Source organism: Somniosus microcephalus, chromosome 17 (assembly GCF_052327205.1).
Source record: "Somniosus microcephalus isolate GS21.2 chromosome 17, FLI_Smic_1.0, whole genome shotgun sequence".
NCBI lineage: Eukaryota > Metazoa > Chordata > Chondrichthyes > Squaliformes > Somniosidae > Somniosus > Somniosus microcephalus.
Genome location: NC_141003.1, coordinates 37,443,742 through 37,464,763, shown reverse-complemented (window position 1 = coordinate 37,464,763; position 21,022 = coordinate 37,443,742). Strand labels below are relative to the sequence as shown.

The following is a 21,022-nucleotide window of genomic DNA, read 5'->3' as shown; positions in this document are numbered from 1 at the left end:
TCCTTAGTAGTTCTTGTCGTGTTGGTCTTCTTTCCCGACCTGCAGATTCTTGCTATATGTCCCATTTTCCCGCATTGCCTGCATATTTTGTCTTTAAACCAGCAGTCCTTCTGCTCATGGGTTGTTCTGCCGCAGTGATAGCACTTTTCGGCTCCATACGCCATTTTGTTAGCGCTGTATTCTTGTGGTTTCTGTTGTATTTCCGCAGCTCCCCGTGCTGCTGCTTCGTAGGATACTGCCACGCTGAAAGCCTGTTCTAGCGTCAGGTCCTTTTTTGAAAGTAGTCGTTTCTGGGTTCCTTCATTCTGGAGCCCGCAGACAAACTTATCCCGTAAGGTGTCTGCCAGTCCTGCTCCGAACTGGCAGTGCTTCAATAACTTGCGTAGTTCCGTAAGATAGTCAGCATTGCTCTCATCTTTGTGGTGGTTTCTTTTATGGAACTTGAATCTTTCTGCTATCAGCAGTGGTGTAGGGCTCAGATGTTACTGTAAGATATGAACAATCTCCTCAAAACTTTTCTCCATTGGTTTAGCTGGGGTAATTAAATTCCGCAATTGGCCGTACATACTCACACCCATCAGATTTAATAATACCGACGCCCTCTTTCCATCAGCCACCTCATTTGCCTTGCAGTACACTTCAATTCTTTCCACATACGTGGTCCAGTCTTCTACCTCGTTGTCGAAAGCAGTGATACTGTCACTTTTCGGCATCTTGGCCAATTTAAAATGGCGCCTCCCGCGCTTTTGCTTCTTCCCCAATGGAATAAAATGGCGCCTCCCGCGCTTTTGCTTCTTCCCCTTACTGCCACGCTGCTCCTAGCGTTCTACGGGGTAATGGCGGCGACCCGCAGCTTCGGCGCATCTCGCTTTCCTTCACCCCCCGTTTAGTTTCTCTCCGCTGTCCTGTTCTCGAGCACCGACCATGCCCTGTGCGCTACACCCTGTCTCTCTTGTTTTCTTTTCCCGGCGACGCTGCGCGGCCCGATTTGTAGAGTCGCTCGATCGAGCTTGAGCCCGCCGCAGTCCGGAAGGGTCAGCGCGCTACCTGCTACCAGCACGATTCGCTGGAACCACAGTCTCTCCCGCAATTCTCCAAACACCGATTGATTCTTTGGGCGGTTGCCCTCGGTCGACGCCCATTGCTCAGACTACGACCTTCCAGGACCTTCCTTTCAGGCGAGATCCCCGTGAGATGATGCCACACTGCAGGTGAGTTCGAACTTACTCGTCGCCACTGTAAAGTCCGCGCCTCAATAATACACGGACTTCGGGAGAACAGTTTAACAGGTACTTTACTGAACAAGAGGCAGCTTGAAACTGAAACTACAGAAGCCTGCTAGGGCCTTTTATACAGGGGTGGTCACTGCCGGTACTGCAGTCTAAGACCAGTTATTCCCTTAAAGGTACATACACAACAACTATCGTTATTAATTTGGTTACCAATAGGCTACGGAACAAGGATAATAACAATAAAGTTAATGCTGATTTATCAGTACTGGTGGGCTAATGTTCTCAGGAAATTGGAACAGCCTTGAAACAGAAACATCCTGATAGCAAACAACCTTGGGAATGTTAGCAGCATGACTCCCAGCCCAATATGACACATGGGGCTGGATTTTCATTGGGCCGTGGAGTCGGGATTGGAGGCGTGTGGGGGTTTAAAATCCCAAAATCGGGGGTCCCGACCCCATCCCACCCCCAACCCGCCTCCATGCCAGTTTCAAAGGAGGCGGGTACCCGCCCCGCACTGGGACCCGAGGCGGGAAGGGGATTAGTGCCAATTAACTGCCTGTTAACATTGTTGAAATGTGGGATTCCCGACGGCTCCAAACCACGCCAAGTTAGCGAGGCGGGCCGTCGGAATGAAGGGCTTGGAGGGGTCGAGATGTCCGGTGTTCAGGTGAGTGATGGGTGCATGAGTGCAGAGGTAAGTGTGTTTGGTCTGTGTAAAGTGTTTAAAGAAGTTCTACTAACCTTTACTTACCTTTACAGCCTTCCTTCAGGTGTCGGGAGTCCCTCATCTCACTGGCACAGAAAGCAGAATGGCTGCCAGCTGTCAAAATCTGCAGCCTCTGCTTTCTGTTCTGGGGAGATCTCTAAATCATCCTGAGAGGAAGGAATTAACTTGGAGTACAGATTGTCAGTGTTTGACAGCTTCAAACAGCTGTCGAACGCTGATATTTCATCTGTCAAAAGGTCTTGACAGATGAAATTTCAATCTGTGACGTCACCTGTTGCTGGGTGGTCCTTAATTGGCCTGCTGAGCCCGCTGGGTGGGCTCAACAAGGTCAATCAAGTCAAAATCGCGTGGGTTGGCTAGAACTTGATGGAGGCGGGACTACAACCCCAAAAGTTGTAGTCCCGCCTCCTACCCGCCTCCTCAATGAAAATCCAGCCCATGATGTTCTGAATTCATCCTGTGTGACTCCTTTTCCTGACACAGCGATCACTGTGAGGAGAAGCAGAAACATTCTCACTACATCCTGCCGGTGGACAGGACATAAAGATCCAGCATTATAAGAGTTAACTGTGTGAAAATGAATATATTTTGTTACCACTATTGAAATTGGTCCAGCTAGGAGTAGAACTGTCCCTTTTGATAGAATAACATGTATCTATCAGATAGTGTGCAGGTGTAATGCAGAGAGACCTGAAGACTTACAACTAATTTCATATGCTTGACACAGAGCATTAGCACACTGAGACTGGCAAAGTCTTGTGTCATCTATGATTTTGATAGCAAGCACCATTTACTGACCACTACTATTCCTGTTCTATGGCATCATATGCAATGATATTTGTTACGGTGATTTTCACCACATCAAAAACAATCCACTTACAAACAGGTACAGCTGACATTAATCCTTGTATTTATAATATAATTTATGTCAATCATTATTAAAACATCAACAATGTAAAGATTAAAACGTTCCACCTCCATACCGCTCGCAGTTATTTCCCATGGAAAATGCTCTACAGTTCTGACACACTCCTGTCCGAGGATCACAGTACTCAGAATAGCCATTACACTGACAGAGCCGGCAGGTAGGGAATCCATAATATCCAGGCCGGCAGCGGTCACAGGCACGGCCAACAATATCTCTGTGGCAACCACATTGTCCAGTTAGCTGATCGCAGATTGAATCAACGGATCCTTGGCGGTCACAATAACAGGCTGGAAGAGGAAAGTTGAACAAACACGAAGCTGTAGTAAATTCCAATCAATGGAAGTAAAAGCAGCACACAGATGCAAGAGCTCACACCTCGGGCCAAAGCACTCTTCAGTACTTTGTTCTACCAGTCTTAATCTATTACATTTTGAAAGCTTGTCATTTTCTTTTTCAGACATGAGGGCATTAGAGGCACTTTAATGTGGCCAAACCGCAAGACCATTGGTCTGACAGAAATCACAGAACTAAGCTGCTTATTTGGCAAAGACACCGGTTACTCTGAACTTGGTGAAAGCCCAGGTCACTACTCCACTTGTTATTCAAGGACAATACAAAACATTGATGCTTAGCAGGCACTCCTGCTGTAAGGAAATGGGAAGGAAGGGCAAGTTTTATTGTTTCACAGTAATACTTTAGATGCTCTAAGATCAGTTTTTACAACAAAGACTTGGTGCATCTTAAACGATTCCTAGCTGCCAGTATTGGTTTTTAATTCATGTTGTGAATCCATTAAAAAAAAATAAAAGAATGCAGATGTAAGAATAGTGCACTGAAAAAACATTTGTAAAATTAGCCATAATTTCAAATCAGAGAGGACATGCTGTACAAATGCATGCTTTGAGTTCAGGAGTGAAAAATGGGTCATCCCAAAGAATGTGGTTTTGATGTGTAATTGGTAATGGCCTCTTCCAACACAGCATGTTTGCACTGAACTGTGTCCAGAGACTGAGGGGGATGATAACTGCCTTATGCCAATGGATGGGTACAGCATTGAGGAAGTCTGAGAGCTGGAACCTTCAGGTATCCTAGTAAAACACTGGCACTAGCAGCAGTACCAGGAAGAGGACACAATGGAGGCTTGTAGTGATGTGGAGGGGACAGTGGATCACTATGAAAATATGTTTCAGCAGAAAGAGACAATGAACTTGCTCAAAATCATGCTCAAACTTAAATCATTTTAAAATGATTTTTATGAAATAAAACCGCTTTTTTGTTTTGTTTGGGAAAGTATCAAGAGCCAGAATTATCATGTTCATTTTCCTCTTGCATTTCAGCACATTTTACATTAATGAATAATCTGATTGTAAACAACTGGAAACAATTTTCCAAGCACCTTCTCAACAAAGACAGTAGCCTGGACTTTGCCTTTAAAGAAAAGAGACAAGGAAGAGCACCTGGCGTTTGCAATACACGCTTGTTAATACTTGAGCACAAAATGTTCCCAGATCAATATATGCACAGTGCACTCCAGAGATAAAGAATTGCAGCATCTATCAGAACATCAAGGCAAAAACAGCCCACTGACAACAAAACGGTCCGTGTGCTTTCTTGCTTAACCTTACATAGGATCAATTGAGCACACCTAATCAATTGCTCAAATTAAAGTGTATTTTTGAAATTGCAGTTGATGACCCATATTTGCAGTATATGTTACAGTTATAAGTAAAGAGTCAAATTTGACAGGGGATCAAGGACAAAAAATGACATATTGTGGCGGAGCCACCAAAGGACTCAGAGCGGTTGTACATAATTACTTTAACAGCAATGTAGTTACTGTCTGTGCCTGTACCTTTAATTACACTGTTTGACTGTACAATGTCTTGTTACCTTTACAGCACGGTTTCAACGTGATGACTTCATGCCGTTAGTCACGTGATGCCCCAATGGCGGGAAGAACGTGATGACGTCATGACGTCAGTCTCCTGACCAGAGGATCAGTCCTCGTGGAGCCCTCAAGGAGAGCAGACCTGTTATTGATGTGTTCTAGCAGTTTCCAGTTTAAACTCGTTTGGTTTCATTAAAGTTCGTTAATTTAATTACCTGAGTCGAACTCAGTCTTTTTGATAGGAACCTTCGTTCCTACATTGGTGACCCCGACTTCTACGAGCGATTTTCGTGGAAGATTCGACATGGACACGAACGCCGTCACGCTGAAACTGCCACAGCTCTGGGAGCAACAACCAGACGCCTGGTTCATCCAGGCTGAAGCCCAGTTCGCCATTCGGATCATCATCGCGGATCAGACCCGTTATTATTACGTGGTCTCCACCCTCGACAGCGTAACTGCATCACGGATCATCAGCCTCATCGGTAGTCCTCCTACTGACAGCAAGTATGATGCAATTAAGGCGCGGTTGCTTCAGGTTTTCGGGCTATCAAAGTCGGAGCGTGCTCGCCGGCTCATCACGCTGCCTGGCCTCGGGGACTCCAAACCGTCCGAGCTCATGAGCCAAATGCGCACGCTCTTGGGTGCTGAACCGGAATGTTTCATCTTCCAGGAGCTTTTCCTCTATCAACTGCCTGAACAGGTTCAGCTGCCCTAGCCAGCTCCGACATTACTGACAGCGCCAAGCTTGCGGCCGAAGCCGATAAGATTTTCACAGTTACCCAGCAGTGCTGCGCGGCCACGAGGCGCCCACCCCCCACAGACGCGGTCCCGGCTTCTCCTACAGCGGGCTGGTGCTCCTACCACACCCGTTTTGGCGCGAAAGCATGATGCTGCCATTCCCCCTGCAGTTTTTCACCCAAAAAAAACAAGAAGGCGCAGGCGGCGTCCCTGGCGACGGATGACCAAGTCTAACGGGCGTTCCGCGATGGCGATGGCCGTCGGTTCTACGGGGAAACTCCTCTATATCACCGATTCCCTCTCAGGCCATCGTTTCCTTTGTGACACCGGGGCGCAGTGTAGCATTCTACCTGCGTCGAAGCTCGACATGCAGACTGGGAACCTCGGTTTTTCCCTCGTAGCGGCTAATGGCGCAGCTATTCGAACGTTCCGAAAGCGGCGGGTCGAAGTCTGTTTCGGCGGTCAGCGTTTCTTTTGGGATTTCGTCACAGCTACAGTCTCACAGCCTATCCTAGGGGCAGATTTTCTGTGTGCCAACAGCCTACTAGTCGATGTCCGGCACCGCCGGCTGATCAACGTGGCCACCTTCCACTCGATTCCATGCTTCCACGGTACCTCCGTGGCGCGCTCCATTGCCTGTGCTTTCCCTCCTCCAGATGACTTCACGCGGCTCCTCGGAGAGTTTCCGGAGCTGACAAGGCCCACCTTCTCCTCTTCGGCGACGAAACATGGTGTTGAACATCACATCACCACTACTGGCTCCCCGGTTTATGCGCGGGCTAGAAGGCTCGAACCTGGCAAGCTTGCAGCTGCGAATGCGGAGTTCGCCACAATGGAGCGGCTTGGCATCATTAGGCGATCGAAGAGTCCCTGGTCTTCGCCTCTCCACATCGTGCCGAAACCAGGCGGCGGCTGGCGGCCATGCGGTGACTACCGACACCTCAACGATGCCACCACTCCGGATCGGTACCCGATCCCGCATATCCAGGACTTCTCAGCCCACTTGGCGGGAAATTCTATCTTCTCTAAAGTCGACCTCATCCGTGGATATCACCAGGTTCCAGTGCACCCACAAGACGTCCCGAAAACCGCAGTCATCACCCCTTTTGGCCTCTTTGAGTTCCTGCGGATGCCGTTTGGCTTAAAGAACGCAGCACAGGCGTTCCAGCATTTAATGGACTCCGTTCTTCGAGACCTGCGTTTCTTTTTCGTCTACCTTGACGACATACTCATCGCCAGTGCCAGCAAGGAGGAGCACATCTCCCATTTGCGTTCCCTCTTTATGTGCCTCAGCCAACACGGTTTAATCATCAACCCGGCCAAGTGCCAGTTCGGCCTGCAACAAATCGACTTCCTGGGACATCGCACGGCGCCGTCCCTTTGGCGACGAAGGTTGAGGCGGTTACTTTTTTCCCACAGCCGTCGACAGTCAAGGCCTTGCAGGAGTTCCTGGGGATGGTCAACTTCTACCACCGTTTCGTCCCCAAGGTGGCTCAACTCATGCAACCCTTGTTCGGGGCCCTCAAGGGCAAGTCCGGTAAAGACCCAATCAGCTGGACAGCTGAAATGATCCAGGCATTCGGCGACACCAAGAACGCTTTGGCCAATGCAACCATGCTGGCGCACCCACTTCCAGGTACTACCATCGCCCTTACCACCGACGCGTCAGACTACGCCATCGGTGCGGTGCAAGAACAATGGGTCAACGGCACGTGGCAACCGCTGGCGTTTTTCAGCCGTCAATTGCGAACAAATGAAAAAAAGTACAGCACCTTCGATAGGGAGCTACTGGTCCTTTTCCTCGCCACTCGCCATTTCCAGTTTTTATTGGAGGGGCGCCCCTTCACGACTTTTGTCGACCACAAACCCCTTACGTTCTCCATGGCCAAGACCACTGAACCATGGTCCGCTCGTCAACAACGTCACTTGACGTTCATTTCCGAATTTACTACGGACATTCAACATGTGTCTGGTAAGGACAACCTGGTGGCAGATTGCCTCTCCCGTGCGACGGTCCACGCGGTGCATCTGGGAATCGACTACGCCCTCATGGTGGCAGATCAGGTTTCGGATTCGGAGGTCCAATCATATAGAACCATTCCCTCCAGCTTCCAAGCGACCGACGTCGTTTTCCAGGCCGCAGGTGCCACGTTCCTTTGCGACGTTTCCATGGGAGTTCCTCGTCCCATAGTGCCAGTCGCATGGCGCCGGAGGGTTTTTGATGCCATACACGGGTTGTCACACCCAGGGATGAAGGCTTCGCAACGGCTTATGTCAGCCAAGTTCATCTGGAAAGGTATGCACATCGATGTCCGTGACTGGGCTAATACCTGCATCGTATGCCAGAAGGCCAAAGTCCAGCGTCATGTCAAGGCTCCAGTGGCTGCGTTCACTGTTCCGGAGTGTCGTTTCGACCACGTGCATGTGGACCTCGTGGGGCCGCTTCCGCCTTCTCAGGGTTATACTCATCTCCTCACCATAGTGGACTGCACCACTAGGTGGCCAGAGGCAATTCCTTTGGTTTCCACCACGTCGGCAGACGTCGCTAGAGCTTTCATCTCCTGTTGGGTCACCTGTTTCGGGGTACCGGCGGACATCTTCTCTGACCGCGGGCCACAATTTTCCTTGGATCTTTGGAACGCTGTGGCTCAGGGGCTCGGTACTAAACTTCATCGCACCACCGCCTATCATCTGCAGGCAAACGGCCTTTGCGAGCGATTCCACAGGTCACTTAAAGCCTCTCTTCGGGCCAGTCTTCAAGGCGCAGGATGGGTGAACAGACTCCCATGGGTCCTGTTGGGTCTCCGTACGGCGCCCAAAGACGATCTACAATCGTCTTCGGCTGAACTCGTCTATGGCCAGCCGCTCCGTGTACCAGGAGATTTCCTCCCTTCTCCCACAGAGCCATGGTCCGCCTCCCGGCAACTCGTTCGCCACCAAGAAGCGGCCAGATGCTTTGCTATGATACCTACGTCCAATCACGGTTTGCAGACCTCCTACGTGCCACCGGGACTGAAGAATGCGGGATCCGCTCAAGCCCCCTTACACTGGTCCTTTCCGCGTCATCGAACCGGGAGACAAATTCTTTTTGGTTGACGTCGGAGAGAAACCGGATCACATCTCGGTGGACCGCTTGAAGCCGGCTCACCTGGACCTGGACCACCCTGTCGTAGTCGCTCAACCACCCAAACGTGGCCGACCGCCCATTGCCGCCGCACCTGATCAACCAAAGCCGCCTGACAACTCGACCGCGCTCGCTGCGCCTGCTCAGCCGCCACCGACTGCCAACTCGCCCACCGGTCATCAACTTCCTCTACACCAGGGTATCGAAGTCGATCGGACAGGCTCATCAGGCCTCCTCCTCGCCTCACCTTTTCTGTTAAAGACAATTATGGGGGGGCGCTTGTGGCGAAGCCACCAAAGGACTCAGAGCGGATGTACATAATTCCTTTAACAGCAATGTAGTTACTGTCTGTGCCTGTACCTTTAATTACACTGTTTGACTGTACATTGCCTAGTTTCCTTTACAGCACGGTTTCAACGTGATGACATCATGCCGTTAGTCACGTGATGCCCCAATGGCGGGAAGAACGTGATGACGTCATGATGTCAGTCTCCTGACCAGAGGATCAGTCCTCATGGAGCCCTCAAGGAGAGTAGACCTGTTATTGATGTGTTCTAGCAGTTTCCAGTTTAAACTCGTTTGGTTTCATTAAAGTTCGTTAATTTAATTACCTGAGTCGAACTCAGTCTTTTTGATAGGAATCTCCGTTCCTACAATATAATGATACATTCCATGGTAAAAGAACAGATATCGGGGTAAATTTCTCAAATCAAGCAAAGCGCAGGCTTGGGCTCAGATTTAGACTATAAAGTTGTGATGCACCATCATGATAATTTAGCAAGTGTAGAAAGTAATATTCTACAGAGGATTAACAGAAAATGAAATACACCAAATCTTATGTACAGATACCCTGTACTGATGACAATTGGGCTGCATCCACAAGGAAATACTACACAATGCCTGGTGCAAAGCATCTTTTAATGTCGGTTACATTCCCCCAAATTACAGACAAATTGCTGCTAAACAGGTATTACCTTAAAGAAACAGTATCAGTATATTTGGCAAATATTAAAAGAAATGAAAAATGTAGAGCTTTATTTATTATAATACAAGAACAATGAAAACATCATTACGCTTCGAGCTGATCTTTGCCAATACAGGAAAGACCTGCAAGTTGGAAGCAGTTTGGATAGTTAGAGGAAGCTTTGTTTGATCTTACTTTAATAATTTTAGTGGTGTTGTATGCAGAATAAACAAGCTAAAACAGGAAAATGCTTTGAAAAATTAATATCCTGCAACCAAACACTTATTAGATGACAGTATGCTTCAATAGATTTAAATGAACATCTGTGTATACCAAATAACTTTTAAAATATTGATCAAACTTGCCTTTTATTAACCCCGCCCACTCCTCCTGTGCTAGTGACTGACTTACCTGAACAGCCGTTGGCACCAAATCCATATAATCCTGGTGCACAGGAGTCACAGCATCGCCCAATCATGCCAGGCTTACACTGGCACTGACCGCCAAACTTATTGCAGATGGGACTGACTGAGCCCCGAGGGTTACAGCGGCAGGCTGCGGGGTATATGTAAGGAACCCGGTTTAGTTAACAGAAAATGATCACAACTATTACAACTACGGAATGCAAAAGTCAACTGCATTGCACCTGAAATCAGAAAATTCAGACCAAATTGTAGCACTTCAGGTTGTTAATGCTTTAAATAGTTCCTCCCCCTAATTTTCTCTCCTTTTCTAAGGAGTACTGGGGGTAATTTGAACCCATCCTGCCTGTGGGGAAACTGACTGGATCGGGTGCAACGCTGGTTTCACCCCCCGCCAGATTTTATTCTCCGTTGAAGTCAGTTTCCCGCCTGGTGAGTGAGATTAAACTTACCCCCACTGAGTCTTGCTGGGGTATGGAACCAGGGCTGCCAGTCACCCTCTGGTACCTCGCCTTTCGTGCCCTTTCCTCATGTGTGAGCTCAGATAGTGAGTGTCTGGTCGGCAATGTGGCCGAGGCTGATCGTGCCTTTGCCCATTATCCATGCGTGCGCACTTCCCAACTGGATTCACTGAACAGAGATCAGGAATGAAAACCTTGGCTAATGTCTCCCCCGCCCTAGCCCAGTAGCACCTGGATTGCTGGCCTGGCTAAGTCAGCACAGACCTTGGACTGAACTTCACACCTGCTGCTCTGTACGATTTAATACTGTACTGGCCCTCATCTTTATCTGCTAATCCATTGAGTGGGGGCTGTACATTCTAAACTTTGATTTATTAGTTAATTTGACATTTTATTATAGATATACAGTGGAATGCAACATTTTTCACCAAGGTTATTCAGATATGTAAATTGTTGAGTGTAATTCCTCCAGATTTCCTCCGGGTGCTCCGGTTTCCTCCCACAGTCCAAAGATCTGCGGGTTAGGTTGATTGGCTATGATAAATTGACCCTTAGTGTTAGGGGGATTAAATACGTGGGGATAGGGTGGGATATGTGTTGGTGTAGGGGTTACGGGGATCGGGTGGGATATGTGTCGGTGCAGGCTCGATGGACCGAAATGGCCTCTATCTGCACTGTGGGGTTTCTGTGATTCTGATTCTGTGATTGTCTGTTTGCATGGTATTCAAACAAAATGTTTTCCAGAAACAGCCATGGTTTTGTAGTTTAATATTTCATGAATTCCTTATAAATACAAACTGAGATTATGTAGATATGTTATTATAGATCAGCCTCCCGAAAAGCTACTATTTTGAGTCTCTCTGTGCAGTTGCTAATGTCAACTAAGGAAACATCAATGAGAGACTCTATCGGGATTCCTATTGATCTGCATCTGGTCTAGTGCCGGATGCTAATCAGGCCATTTCTGTGCCTGAATAAGTCAGTATTGACTTGGTATGGCCATCTTTAAAGCTGTTAGTGAATTTGCCAGCTCAGTGTGCATGTCATATGGTGCAGTAAATAGCTTTAAATAAATTGATAGTTTCATTTTGTTGTAGTACCTAGCAGTTGTACAGAGCCAACTTCTTCCTCAGAGCCTCTTGTACTCACCGACAGCTCCATTGTGGATCCGAGCAGACATGCTGGCTATCAGTTTCTCACACACTTCTGGTATAGCCTGAGGTCCCACTTGAGAGGCAACCTCAACGCATTGATATCGTCTGTATTCATCCAAATCTGTTTCACTACAGAAATCCTCCAGAGAGTTAATCCTTGGAATCAGACCCAGCTAATGACAAAAGAAGAGAAAAAGCTCTTCATTAATCAAAAGTGCTCAGTGATTTGTCAGCCAGGTTTCGGGGGAGAACTGAGCTCCCACGTAACATGGAGACCCCAGTGCAGCATTAGGGAAATTCCGTCTACTTATCCTGGTTAGTAATAAAGATCCCATGGCACTAATCTAAACGGAGAGAATCCCTGGCCAGTACTCTTCAGTGGCTGGAGTCATACCTGGTGGCAAGTTAGATGGTTGTGGTTGTTGGAGGCCAATCATCGCAGCCCCAGGACATCGCTGCAGAGTTCTTCAGGGCAGTGTCCTAGGCCCAACCATCTTCAGCTGCTTCATCAATGACCTTCCCTCCATCATGAGGTCAGGTGCGGCTGTTTGCTGATGATTGGACAATTTTCGACTCCATTAGCAATTTTTCAGATAATGAAGCATTATCCACATGCAGCAAGACCTGGGCAACATCCAGGTTTGGGCTGATAAGTGGCAAGTAACAGTTGCGCCATGTAAGTAACAGGCAATTACCATTTCCAACAAGAGGGGACCTAACCACCTCCCCATGTCATTCAATGTCATTACCATCGCTGAATCCCCCACCATCAAAATCCTGGTGTCACCGTTGACCAGAAACCCAACTGGAACAGCTACATAAATACTGTGGCTACTAGAGCAGGTCAGTGGCTGGGTATTCTGTGACAAGTGGGTCACCTCCTGACTCCCCAAATCCGCTCCACTACCTAAAAGACCTTGCCAGTGACACCTATATCCCGAGAATGACAAAAAACAATGCTGAAATGTACTATTTTTCATGAACTTCAACTGTGTCAATCTCAGCATTGCTATTTCTAATGTCATACTGTGTCTACGTACTGTACATGAATAGTAAAAGTGGTGGTCATGCCCATTGGTTTGCGATTCTCATGGAAAATGGACTAAATCATTGAATGTGGTTCTCAATAATGTAGTAAAAATCCCAGAAATTAACATTTAAAAAAGCAGTTCACGTAAATTATGACAGCTGTGGTTCAGTGGGTAGCACTCGCGCCTCTGAGTCAGAAGGTTGTGGGTTCAATTCCCACTCCAGAGACTTGAGCACAAAAATCTAGGCTTTCACTCCAATGCAGTACTGAGGGAGTGCTGCACTGTCGGAGGTGTTGTCTTTTGGAAGAGACGTTGGAGGAGAAATTTGGTATCGCCCTGTTTGGGGTGTAATTATCGTCCGGGTGCAAAGTTTAGCGCCTGGCGCAAACTATTGCCTCCGACTGCAAACATGGCTTCTATTGCCCCTGGAGGTGATTGGAGCGCTAAATCAGGTGCTACACAGCTGTCTTAAGGCGCAAAGGCTGAGGAGCGAGGCGCTAACTCAGAGCGTGGGTGCAGTGCAGGTGTTGTCAGTTAACGATTGAACACAGACATACTGGCGCTGGCCAGTTCTTAAAGGGGAGGGTCGACCTTGCTCTCCAGCCACACCCTGCTCATTGCAGCCTTGAATCTCAGCCTGGAGAGACCTGTGCATCGAATCAGCTGCAAAGGACTATGGAGAGGGCCAGGGAATGAGCTCAATGCTTCAGCACTTCAGCGACCGGGCCTTTGTGGCTTTGGTTGGCGCATTGGAGCGGCAAAAATCAATACTATAACCAGAGAGTGGCAGGAGGCCATTGCCGCGCAACTACAGAAGAATGTGGAGGGAGGTGGCTCAGCACGTCTCCTCCAGGAGCATGGTGCCCAGGACCCATACACAATGTCGGAAATAGTTCAACGACCTCACTCGGGTCGTCAGGGTGAGTGGCTGCTTTTCAATACCTCTCCATCCCTCCATCTCAACCTCACTCTGTGGCCAGAGAGTGTAAAAACCCCAATGCCCAACACTCATCCAAGACCTATGGCCATCTCATAAAACACACATGCACATTCCACACCTTGCATACATTAAGGGGTGTTCAACTATGGGAGGCACATCAGGCAAGCACATGGCTGCATATTTACTCAGACGCCATCCTTTTTCTTGCAGGCCAAGCTATCTCACAACAGGTGACAGCAGCAATGGACGGGTGGAGGGCCGCCTCAGCTGCAGACCCTCAGCGATCTGGAGGCGCAAGTCCACAGGATCGTCGCAAGCCAGGTGATCGGTCCCGTCGCCCCTGGAGAGGTCGACCCCGTTCGGGACAGCAATGGTAAGGTCATCAGCTTTCTCTCCTCTCTTATTCCACTTGTCCCTCACAACACCAGTCTTTGACACTTTCAATCCAACTTACTAAATCGCTCTACTCCTTCCTCCCTTACTGCCCCCCTGTCCTGACGCTAAAGCCACTCTTGTACCTCTCTGTTTTCAGATGTCGATTCACCAGCTGAGCAGCCTCTCCCTCAAGCTGCCAGCGGGAGTGACGCCCCAGGTGAGGAGGAAGAGGAAGCCAGAGCCTCAGCACCAGCGCCTCTCGAGGAAGCCCATGCCCACACTGGGACCATGTCTTCCCTGGAGGGGAGCAGAGGTGAAGGGTCTGATGAGGGTGAAGCTCTGGGACCCAGCGGGCTGCAGCAACACCATGGGGGTAGGGAAGCTCGGGGGCCTTCTCCCCAGAGGGTGAGTAGGCCAGCGAGTCCTGCTGCACTGGACGCAGAGGAGGAGCGACTCATCGCTGAAATGAACATCCAGGTGGTGAAAATGCACACTCAGCTCATGGGTGCAATGGGAAGGGTGTCCGAAAGCATTGATGGACTGGCAAGGAGTGTGGAGCACTCCGCTGCAGCACAGGCTGATGCAACGCAACTGCTTAGTGCTGCAATTCAGTCACTGGCTGCCGTGATCCAATATCAGAGTGGTTTCATGCAGTCTCAGAGTGAGGCCACGCAAGCACTGACTCCTGCCATTGTCGCTGGTTCAGACACATTTCCCTGGGGCACTCACCGCGTCGCAGCAGGCCAGCAAACTGTGCTCCAGCAGATTGCTCCGGATGCTGAGGTGCTGCCCCGTGGGAGTGCCAGTGTGTCGGTCGAGGAACTCTGCAGTACTCACTAGAACGCGACTCAAGATTTGTCGTGGCCTGCTGCATGCTCCACAACCTCGCCATCATGAGGGCACAGCTCTTGCCACCAGGCATACGGCGACCAGCTGAGGAAGAGGAGTACACAGAAGGGAGGAGGCAACCCAGATAGCCCCTTTTTGTCCGGGCTGTCAGTGATTGACTCATCTGACTGTGGTATGAGTGAATGCAACCCCAATTCCCCATTCAACAATAGTCCCACACCTTACCTTCTCTCTGTTACTGACCATCACAGCGTTCTCTTGGCCACAATGCTGAAATAAAAGCCACCGCAAAAGAAACATTCCAATCTACCTATAGTAATCTGGGATGTTATGATTAAGGTTATCCACCAGGTGGTGCTGTAGCCAATGCTGCTGCTAAGGTCAGAGGTTTGCTTCCTGTTAAGGTCAGAGGTTTGCTTCCTGTCAAGGTCAGCAAAGGTGAAATGCCAGGATGCAGGCATGATGTTTGTTACTCTGTTTGTTAATAAAGTACTCGTGCTAATTCTACGATATCGCCTCTTCGAGTCCTTGTCTCACTACATGGATTTATCACATTTGGCGACGAGGTAAAAAGGACCCTGCACGAAAAAGTGAAGTCTGCTGGGACTTTTAAAGAACAAACTCACGAGCTAAAGTTAGCTGCAAATTGGACGGAAGCATGGCTGCCACGGTAGGAACGGTCTCCGCTTTTGATATTCAAGCACAAACTTGGGAGGAATACTGTGAAGTGTTGGGTTATTTTTTCGAAGCAAATGAAATAAATGATGCCGGAAAAAGGCAAGCCATTCTGCTTAGTTCAGTGGAAAGCCAGACCTACAGTTTGATGAGGAATCTGCTCAGTCCTGAAAAGCCTGGAGACAAATCATTTGTTGAATTAGTGGCCTTGCTCAAAGAACATTTCAACCCTAAGCCTAGTGAGATTGTACAGCGGTTCAAGTTTAATTCAAGGAACAGAAAAGAAGAGAATGTAATGGACTATGTCATGGTGTTGCGTAAATTGGCACAAGATTGCAATTATGGGAACAACCTGAAGGAAATGCTGAGAGATAGGTTAGTTTGCGGAATAATGGACGACAGAATGCAGCGTAGATTATTATTCGAGACTGGGCTTACTTATGAAAAAGCATTGGAACTTGCTCAAGCCATAGAAACAGCGAACCGAGATGTAAAAGAAATACAGGGTCCAGACAGGGCTAATGCTACGCAAGTTGCAGGGCAGGTTGTTGTGCACAAGTTGAACATGCATCAGAAACCACAACATGAGCATGTGAAGGCATGTTATAGATGCAAGGGCGATCACCTGGTGAGTGAATGCTGGTTTCTGGAGGAAAAGTGTTACAAGTGTGGGAAACAAGGACACATAAAACAAGCTTGCAGGGCGAAATCACCTGTGGAGGAATCCAAACCAAAAGGGGGAGGACAGCAAAACCAAGGGAGAGAAGTGAAAAAACATGGAGCACACCACATCAGCGGGGAAGCTGAGGAAGAAGAGGACATGTTCATAATGTATAGCATGTTAGAGAACATTCCAAAAGTGGCTCCTATCACATTGCAACTGACAGTAAATGACTCTAAGGTGAACTTTGAAGTGGATACAGGGTGCGGCGTGACCATAATGAACAAGGCAGAGTACTCAAAATTGTGGAACCGTGCAAAAGTTCCAGAGTTAAAGCCTTGCTCCCTGCATCTTAAAACATATACAGGTGAACGCGTAGCGACATTAGGTATAGCTAATGTAACTCTGCAACACAGGGACACAGTGGAACAGCTACCTGTAGGTATAGTATCGGATACCGGACCAAACCTGTTAGGTCGGGGCTGGATAAAAGAACTTAAATTAGACTGGGGAGCAGTACATCAAATAGATGCGGGCAAACAGTTGACTTTGCAAGAAGTGTTGAGTGATCATGAGAATGTGTTCAAGGAGGAACTTGGCACATTTAATGGCCCCCCAGCTAAGATTTATGTAGACAAGGAGGCACCGTCAAGGTTTTTTAAACAACGACCTGTGCCTTATGCCATGAAGCCATAGGTAGAGGCTGAGCTTGACCGTCTATTGAGAGAGAACATACTGGAGCCAGTGAAATGTTCGGAATGGGCAGCTCGCATAGTACCTGTTTTAAAACCGGACAATTCGGTAAGACTCTGTGGAGACTATAAATTGACAGTCAATCGGGTGTCCAAACTAGAGCACTATCCTATTCCCAAAACAGAGGATCTCTTTGCAAACCTGGCTGGAGGAAAGAAATTCACAAAGTTGGATATGAGTCATGCCTACTTGCAGATTACACTGGATGACGAATCAAAGAAGTATGTCACCATAAATACACACAAGGGCTTGTTTACATATAACCGCTTACCGTTTGGTGTCTCATCTAGTCCAGCTATCTTCCAGAGGACAATCGAAGGTGTACTGCAAGGGATTCCACATGTTTCCATCTATCTGGATGACATTCTGGTGATGGGAAGAACTGACCAGGAGCATCTGAGCATTCTGAGAGAGGCACTACAGAGATTGGAGAGGGCAGGGTTCTGGCTCAAGAGGAGTAAGTGCACTTTCCTGGGGAATGAGGCAGGGTTCCTGGGACACAGAGTGGATGCCACCGGGCTCCATCCACTCAAGGAGAAGGTACAAGCACTGCAGGATGCCCCTGCTCCTACAAATGTGGCTGAGTTAAAAGCTTACCTGGGACTGCTGAACTATTATAACAGGTTTTTACCAAACTTGTCAACTGTGTTAGCACCTCTTCACAAACTACTGCGCAAGGAGACACAGTGGCAGTGGGGAGAGGAGCAGGGGGTTTCATTTGAACAGTCCAAGAAACTGATGCTGTCGTCGGATGTGCTGGTTCACTACAATGCAGAGAAAGACATCATTCTCTCTTGTGATGCTTCACCTTATGGGGTGGGGGCAGTTCTTTCACACTGCATGGAAGATGGAACTGAAAGACCAATAGGGTTTATGTCCCGAACTCTAACACCAGCGGAAAAAAACTATTCCCAGTTAGACAAAGAGGGGTTAGCAGTAATGTTTGGGTTACAGAGGTTCCACAAGTACATATATGGCAGGAAGTTCACCATATGCACCGACCATAAACCTCTTCTCTCTCTTTTCAATGAAATGTAAGCAGTTCCACAGATGGTATCACCCCGGATCCAGAGGTGGGCAGTGACGTTGAGGGCATATGAGTATGTCATCGTCTACAAGGCGGGCAAGTACCATGGGAACGCAGATGCCTTGAGCCGTCTTCCACTGCCAGGCACACCTATCCGTGCAGCTCCAGAGGACAGAGTGTTGATGTTGGAGGACACTGACACAGCACTTGTGACTGCAGAGCAAGTAAGAACATGGACAGGTAAAGATCCAATACTGTCTAGAGTTCGAGAATATGTGGTGAGGGGATGGCCACAGCATCCGGAAGGGGCTGATTTCACACCCTACAGTGTCAGGAAAACAGAGCTGAGTGTGCAGGATGGTTGCGTGTTGTGAGGAGCACGAGTGATTATTCCACAGCCAGCACGACAGTCTATCCTAGAGCAACTACATCAGTGTCATCCTGGGGTCTCGCGTATGAAAGCCTTGGCCAGGAGTTACTTGTGGTGGCCAAAGCTAGATGAGGAGATAGAAAATCTAGTCAAGACATGCAGCACTTGTCAGGAACACCGGAAGGCACCAGCAGCGGCCCCTCTCCACCCCTGGGAGTGGCCGGATAAACCATGGAGAAGATTGCACTTAGATTATGCGGGTCCATTCATGGGGAAGATGTTCCTCATAATCATTGATGCACATTCCAAATGGATGGATGTTTATCCTGTAAATTCTGTTTCCGCCACTACTACTATAGACTGCCTGCGTCGGAGCTTCAATAATCAAGGGCTACCGGAGATCGTGGTGAGTGACAATGCCACTTGTTTTGTGAGTACAGAGACAAAAGAGTTCTTGAGAAAAAATGGCATAGTGCAGGTGACCTTGGCTCCATATCATCCGTCCTTGAATGGACTTGCGGAGAGAGCCGTACAAACATTTAAGGAGATGATGAAAAAAAGTGCAGAAGGGAGTTTAGCAGCCAAAGTGTCACGGGTTCTGTTCAGCTACAGAATAACACCTCAATCCACCACAGGACTCTCTCCTGCTGAGATGTTATTAGGTCGTAGACTACGCTCCACTCTTGACCTTGTCCACCCAGACCTAAAAAGGAAAATGGAAAACAGACAAAACAAACAAAAAGAGAACCATGACAAAAGAACAAAGAGCTGAATTTTTGGAGAAGGAGATGCGGTCCTCACCAAGAATTTCAGTTATGGACCAAAGTGGATTCCTGGCTTCATAGACTCAATGACAGGTCCAGTATCATACAAGGTCATGTTGGGAGATGGTAGGGTAGTACGCAGACATGGAGATCAGATACTTCCCAGACAAGGGGAAATTGAAATGAAGGTTCCAGATGCAATGACTGAAGACAGGGTTGCCCCAGTTATCCAAGTGCCACCACCAGGGACAGAGCCAATTCCACAGGAACCTATTCGTCAAGAGGAAACCATCATTGCAGAGTCAGATACTCTGAGCACTGCTCAGGAGCAGCTGGTGGCTTCACCACAAACAAGCAGGGACTTTACTGTTAGACGTTCACAAAGGTCTCACAAGCCACCAGAGAGATTGATACTGAACTGTTAGATTCGTCAAGTATGGAACCTGATGAATGGAGACTCCTTATGTGACCCTCAGGAATGGTTGTTTGTTAAGAAATTCATACTGAAATCTTAAGGGGGGAGGGATATAGTAATCTGGGATGTTATGATTAAGGTTATCCACCAGGTGGTGCTGTAGCCAATGCTGCTGCTAAGGTCAGAGGTTTGCTTCCTGTTAAGGTCAGAGGTTTGCTTCCTGTCAAGGTCAGCAAAGGTGAAATGCCAGGATGCAGGCATGATGTTTGTTACTCTGTTTGTTAATAAAGTACTCATGCTAATTCTACGATATCGCCTCTTCGAGTCCTTGTCTCACTACCTGGATTTATCACACTACCGTTATCCATCCATCCATCCAATATGACTTAACAAAGTCAATTATTCACCTTTGTGCATACCCTTAGTGGCTATCTTGTGTGTGCCTTTGCCTGTCCTAGTGCTCCTACACAGTGCTACCCCAGTGGCTGCAGCATGGCTGGTGGAAGGCTGCTGACTTTCAGTGGGGGAGACTGCAGATGGCCTTGCAGGACGACCTTGAGCACCTCTGGGCCTAGAAGGCCCGGCTGCGGACTGCACCATCTCGGTATGGGCAGCAGCAGTCTGGGTTGGCTGGCTGACAGGCAACAGCAAGAGCACTGGTGGAGTGGCAGTGGTGGGAGGTCAAATGTTGTCACCCTGAGAAAGGTCAGCAGGTTCGTGGCCCCTGCAGCTACTGCCGCTCCCCTGGGGCGGTGCCTCAGCAATCCTAGCCATCTGTTGGAGGACATATTGCTGGACTGCTGTGACACCCTGCAAGCCTCTTTCAACACTGGTAAACCCAGTCACAATGGCAGCAGTCTGAGCTTGTGTTGCAGCAAGCTGAGCCTGCATGAGAACAGTCTGAGCTTCCACTGTCGCACTCAGTTGTAGGGTGGCTGCTGCTTGTGCTGCAATGGAACTAGGGACATCAGCCATCAGAGGCTGCATCATGATTGGATCCACAAGTGTTCGAATGGATCTGCCCATCCATTCCATGCTGGAAAGGATGGGCTCCAAGCTCTGCATAAAGCCCTGTGCAAGGTTGGTGCCGGACTCCTCCATGCTCCATAACATTGCACTCAGGCTTTCTGGCAGACCTGCCAATGCACCAAGCATTTAGTTGTGCATACCCATCAGCGTTCTTGTGTAGGCCGCCCCATTGAAGCCTCATCTGAATCCTCTGCAGCAGAACTCGTGTGCGACCTTGCCCTCTGGGGAGCTGGCACCTGCGCTACCCTTTTCTCCCTGTCCTGGTTGCAGCCCACTCGTGCCCGGTGACTCACCATGTGCAGATCCTGCCTCTAAGACCCTCTAAACTGCGCAGTGCCAGTATCTGAGCTGGTGGCTGTGACTGTCAGTGACGGTGTTTCTTCTTCTTCATCACTCTCCTCTCCCTCTTCTTGAACCACTGGCTGGGCAGGTTGTATTTCTTGGGTCTCTGAAATGAGAAAGCCACAAGGGCAAGGTTGTGGTGCGGGG

General features: G+C 48.6%; 1 protein-coding gene across 1 annotated transcript in view; it reads right to left on the bottom strand.

The window, feature by feature from the left end:
- Positions 1-21,022, bottom strand: part of lamb4 (laminin, beta 4) — a 123,002-nt gene that overhangs the window by 50,894 nt on the left and 51,086 nt on the right. Inside the window, exons 18-20 of the mRNA XM_086010937.1 lie at positions 11,640-11,817; positions 10,019-10,162; positions 2,946-3,177 (exon numbers count right to left, since the gene is read on the bottom strand). Of these exons, the coding sequence (XP_085867063.1) occupies positions 2,946-3,177; positions 10,019-10,162; positions 11,640-11,817 (554 nt within the window). The remainder of the gene's footprint in view (positions 1-2,945; positions 3,178-10,018; positions 10,163-11,639; positions 11,818-21,022) is intronic.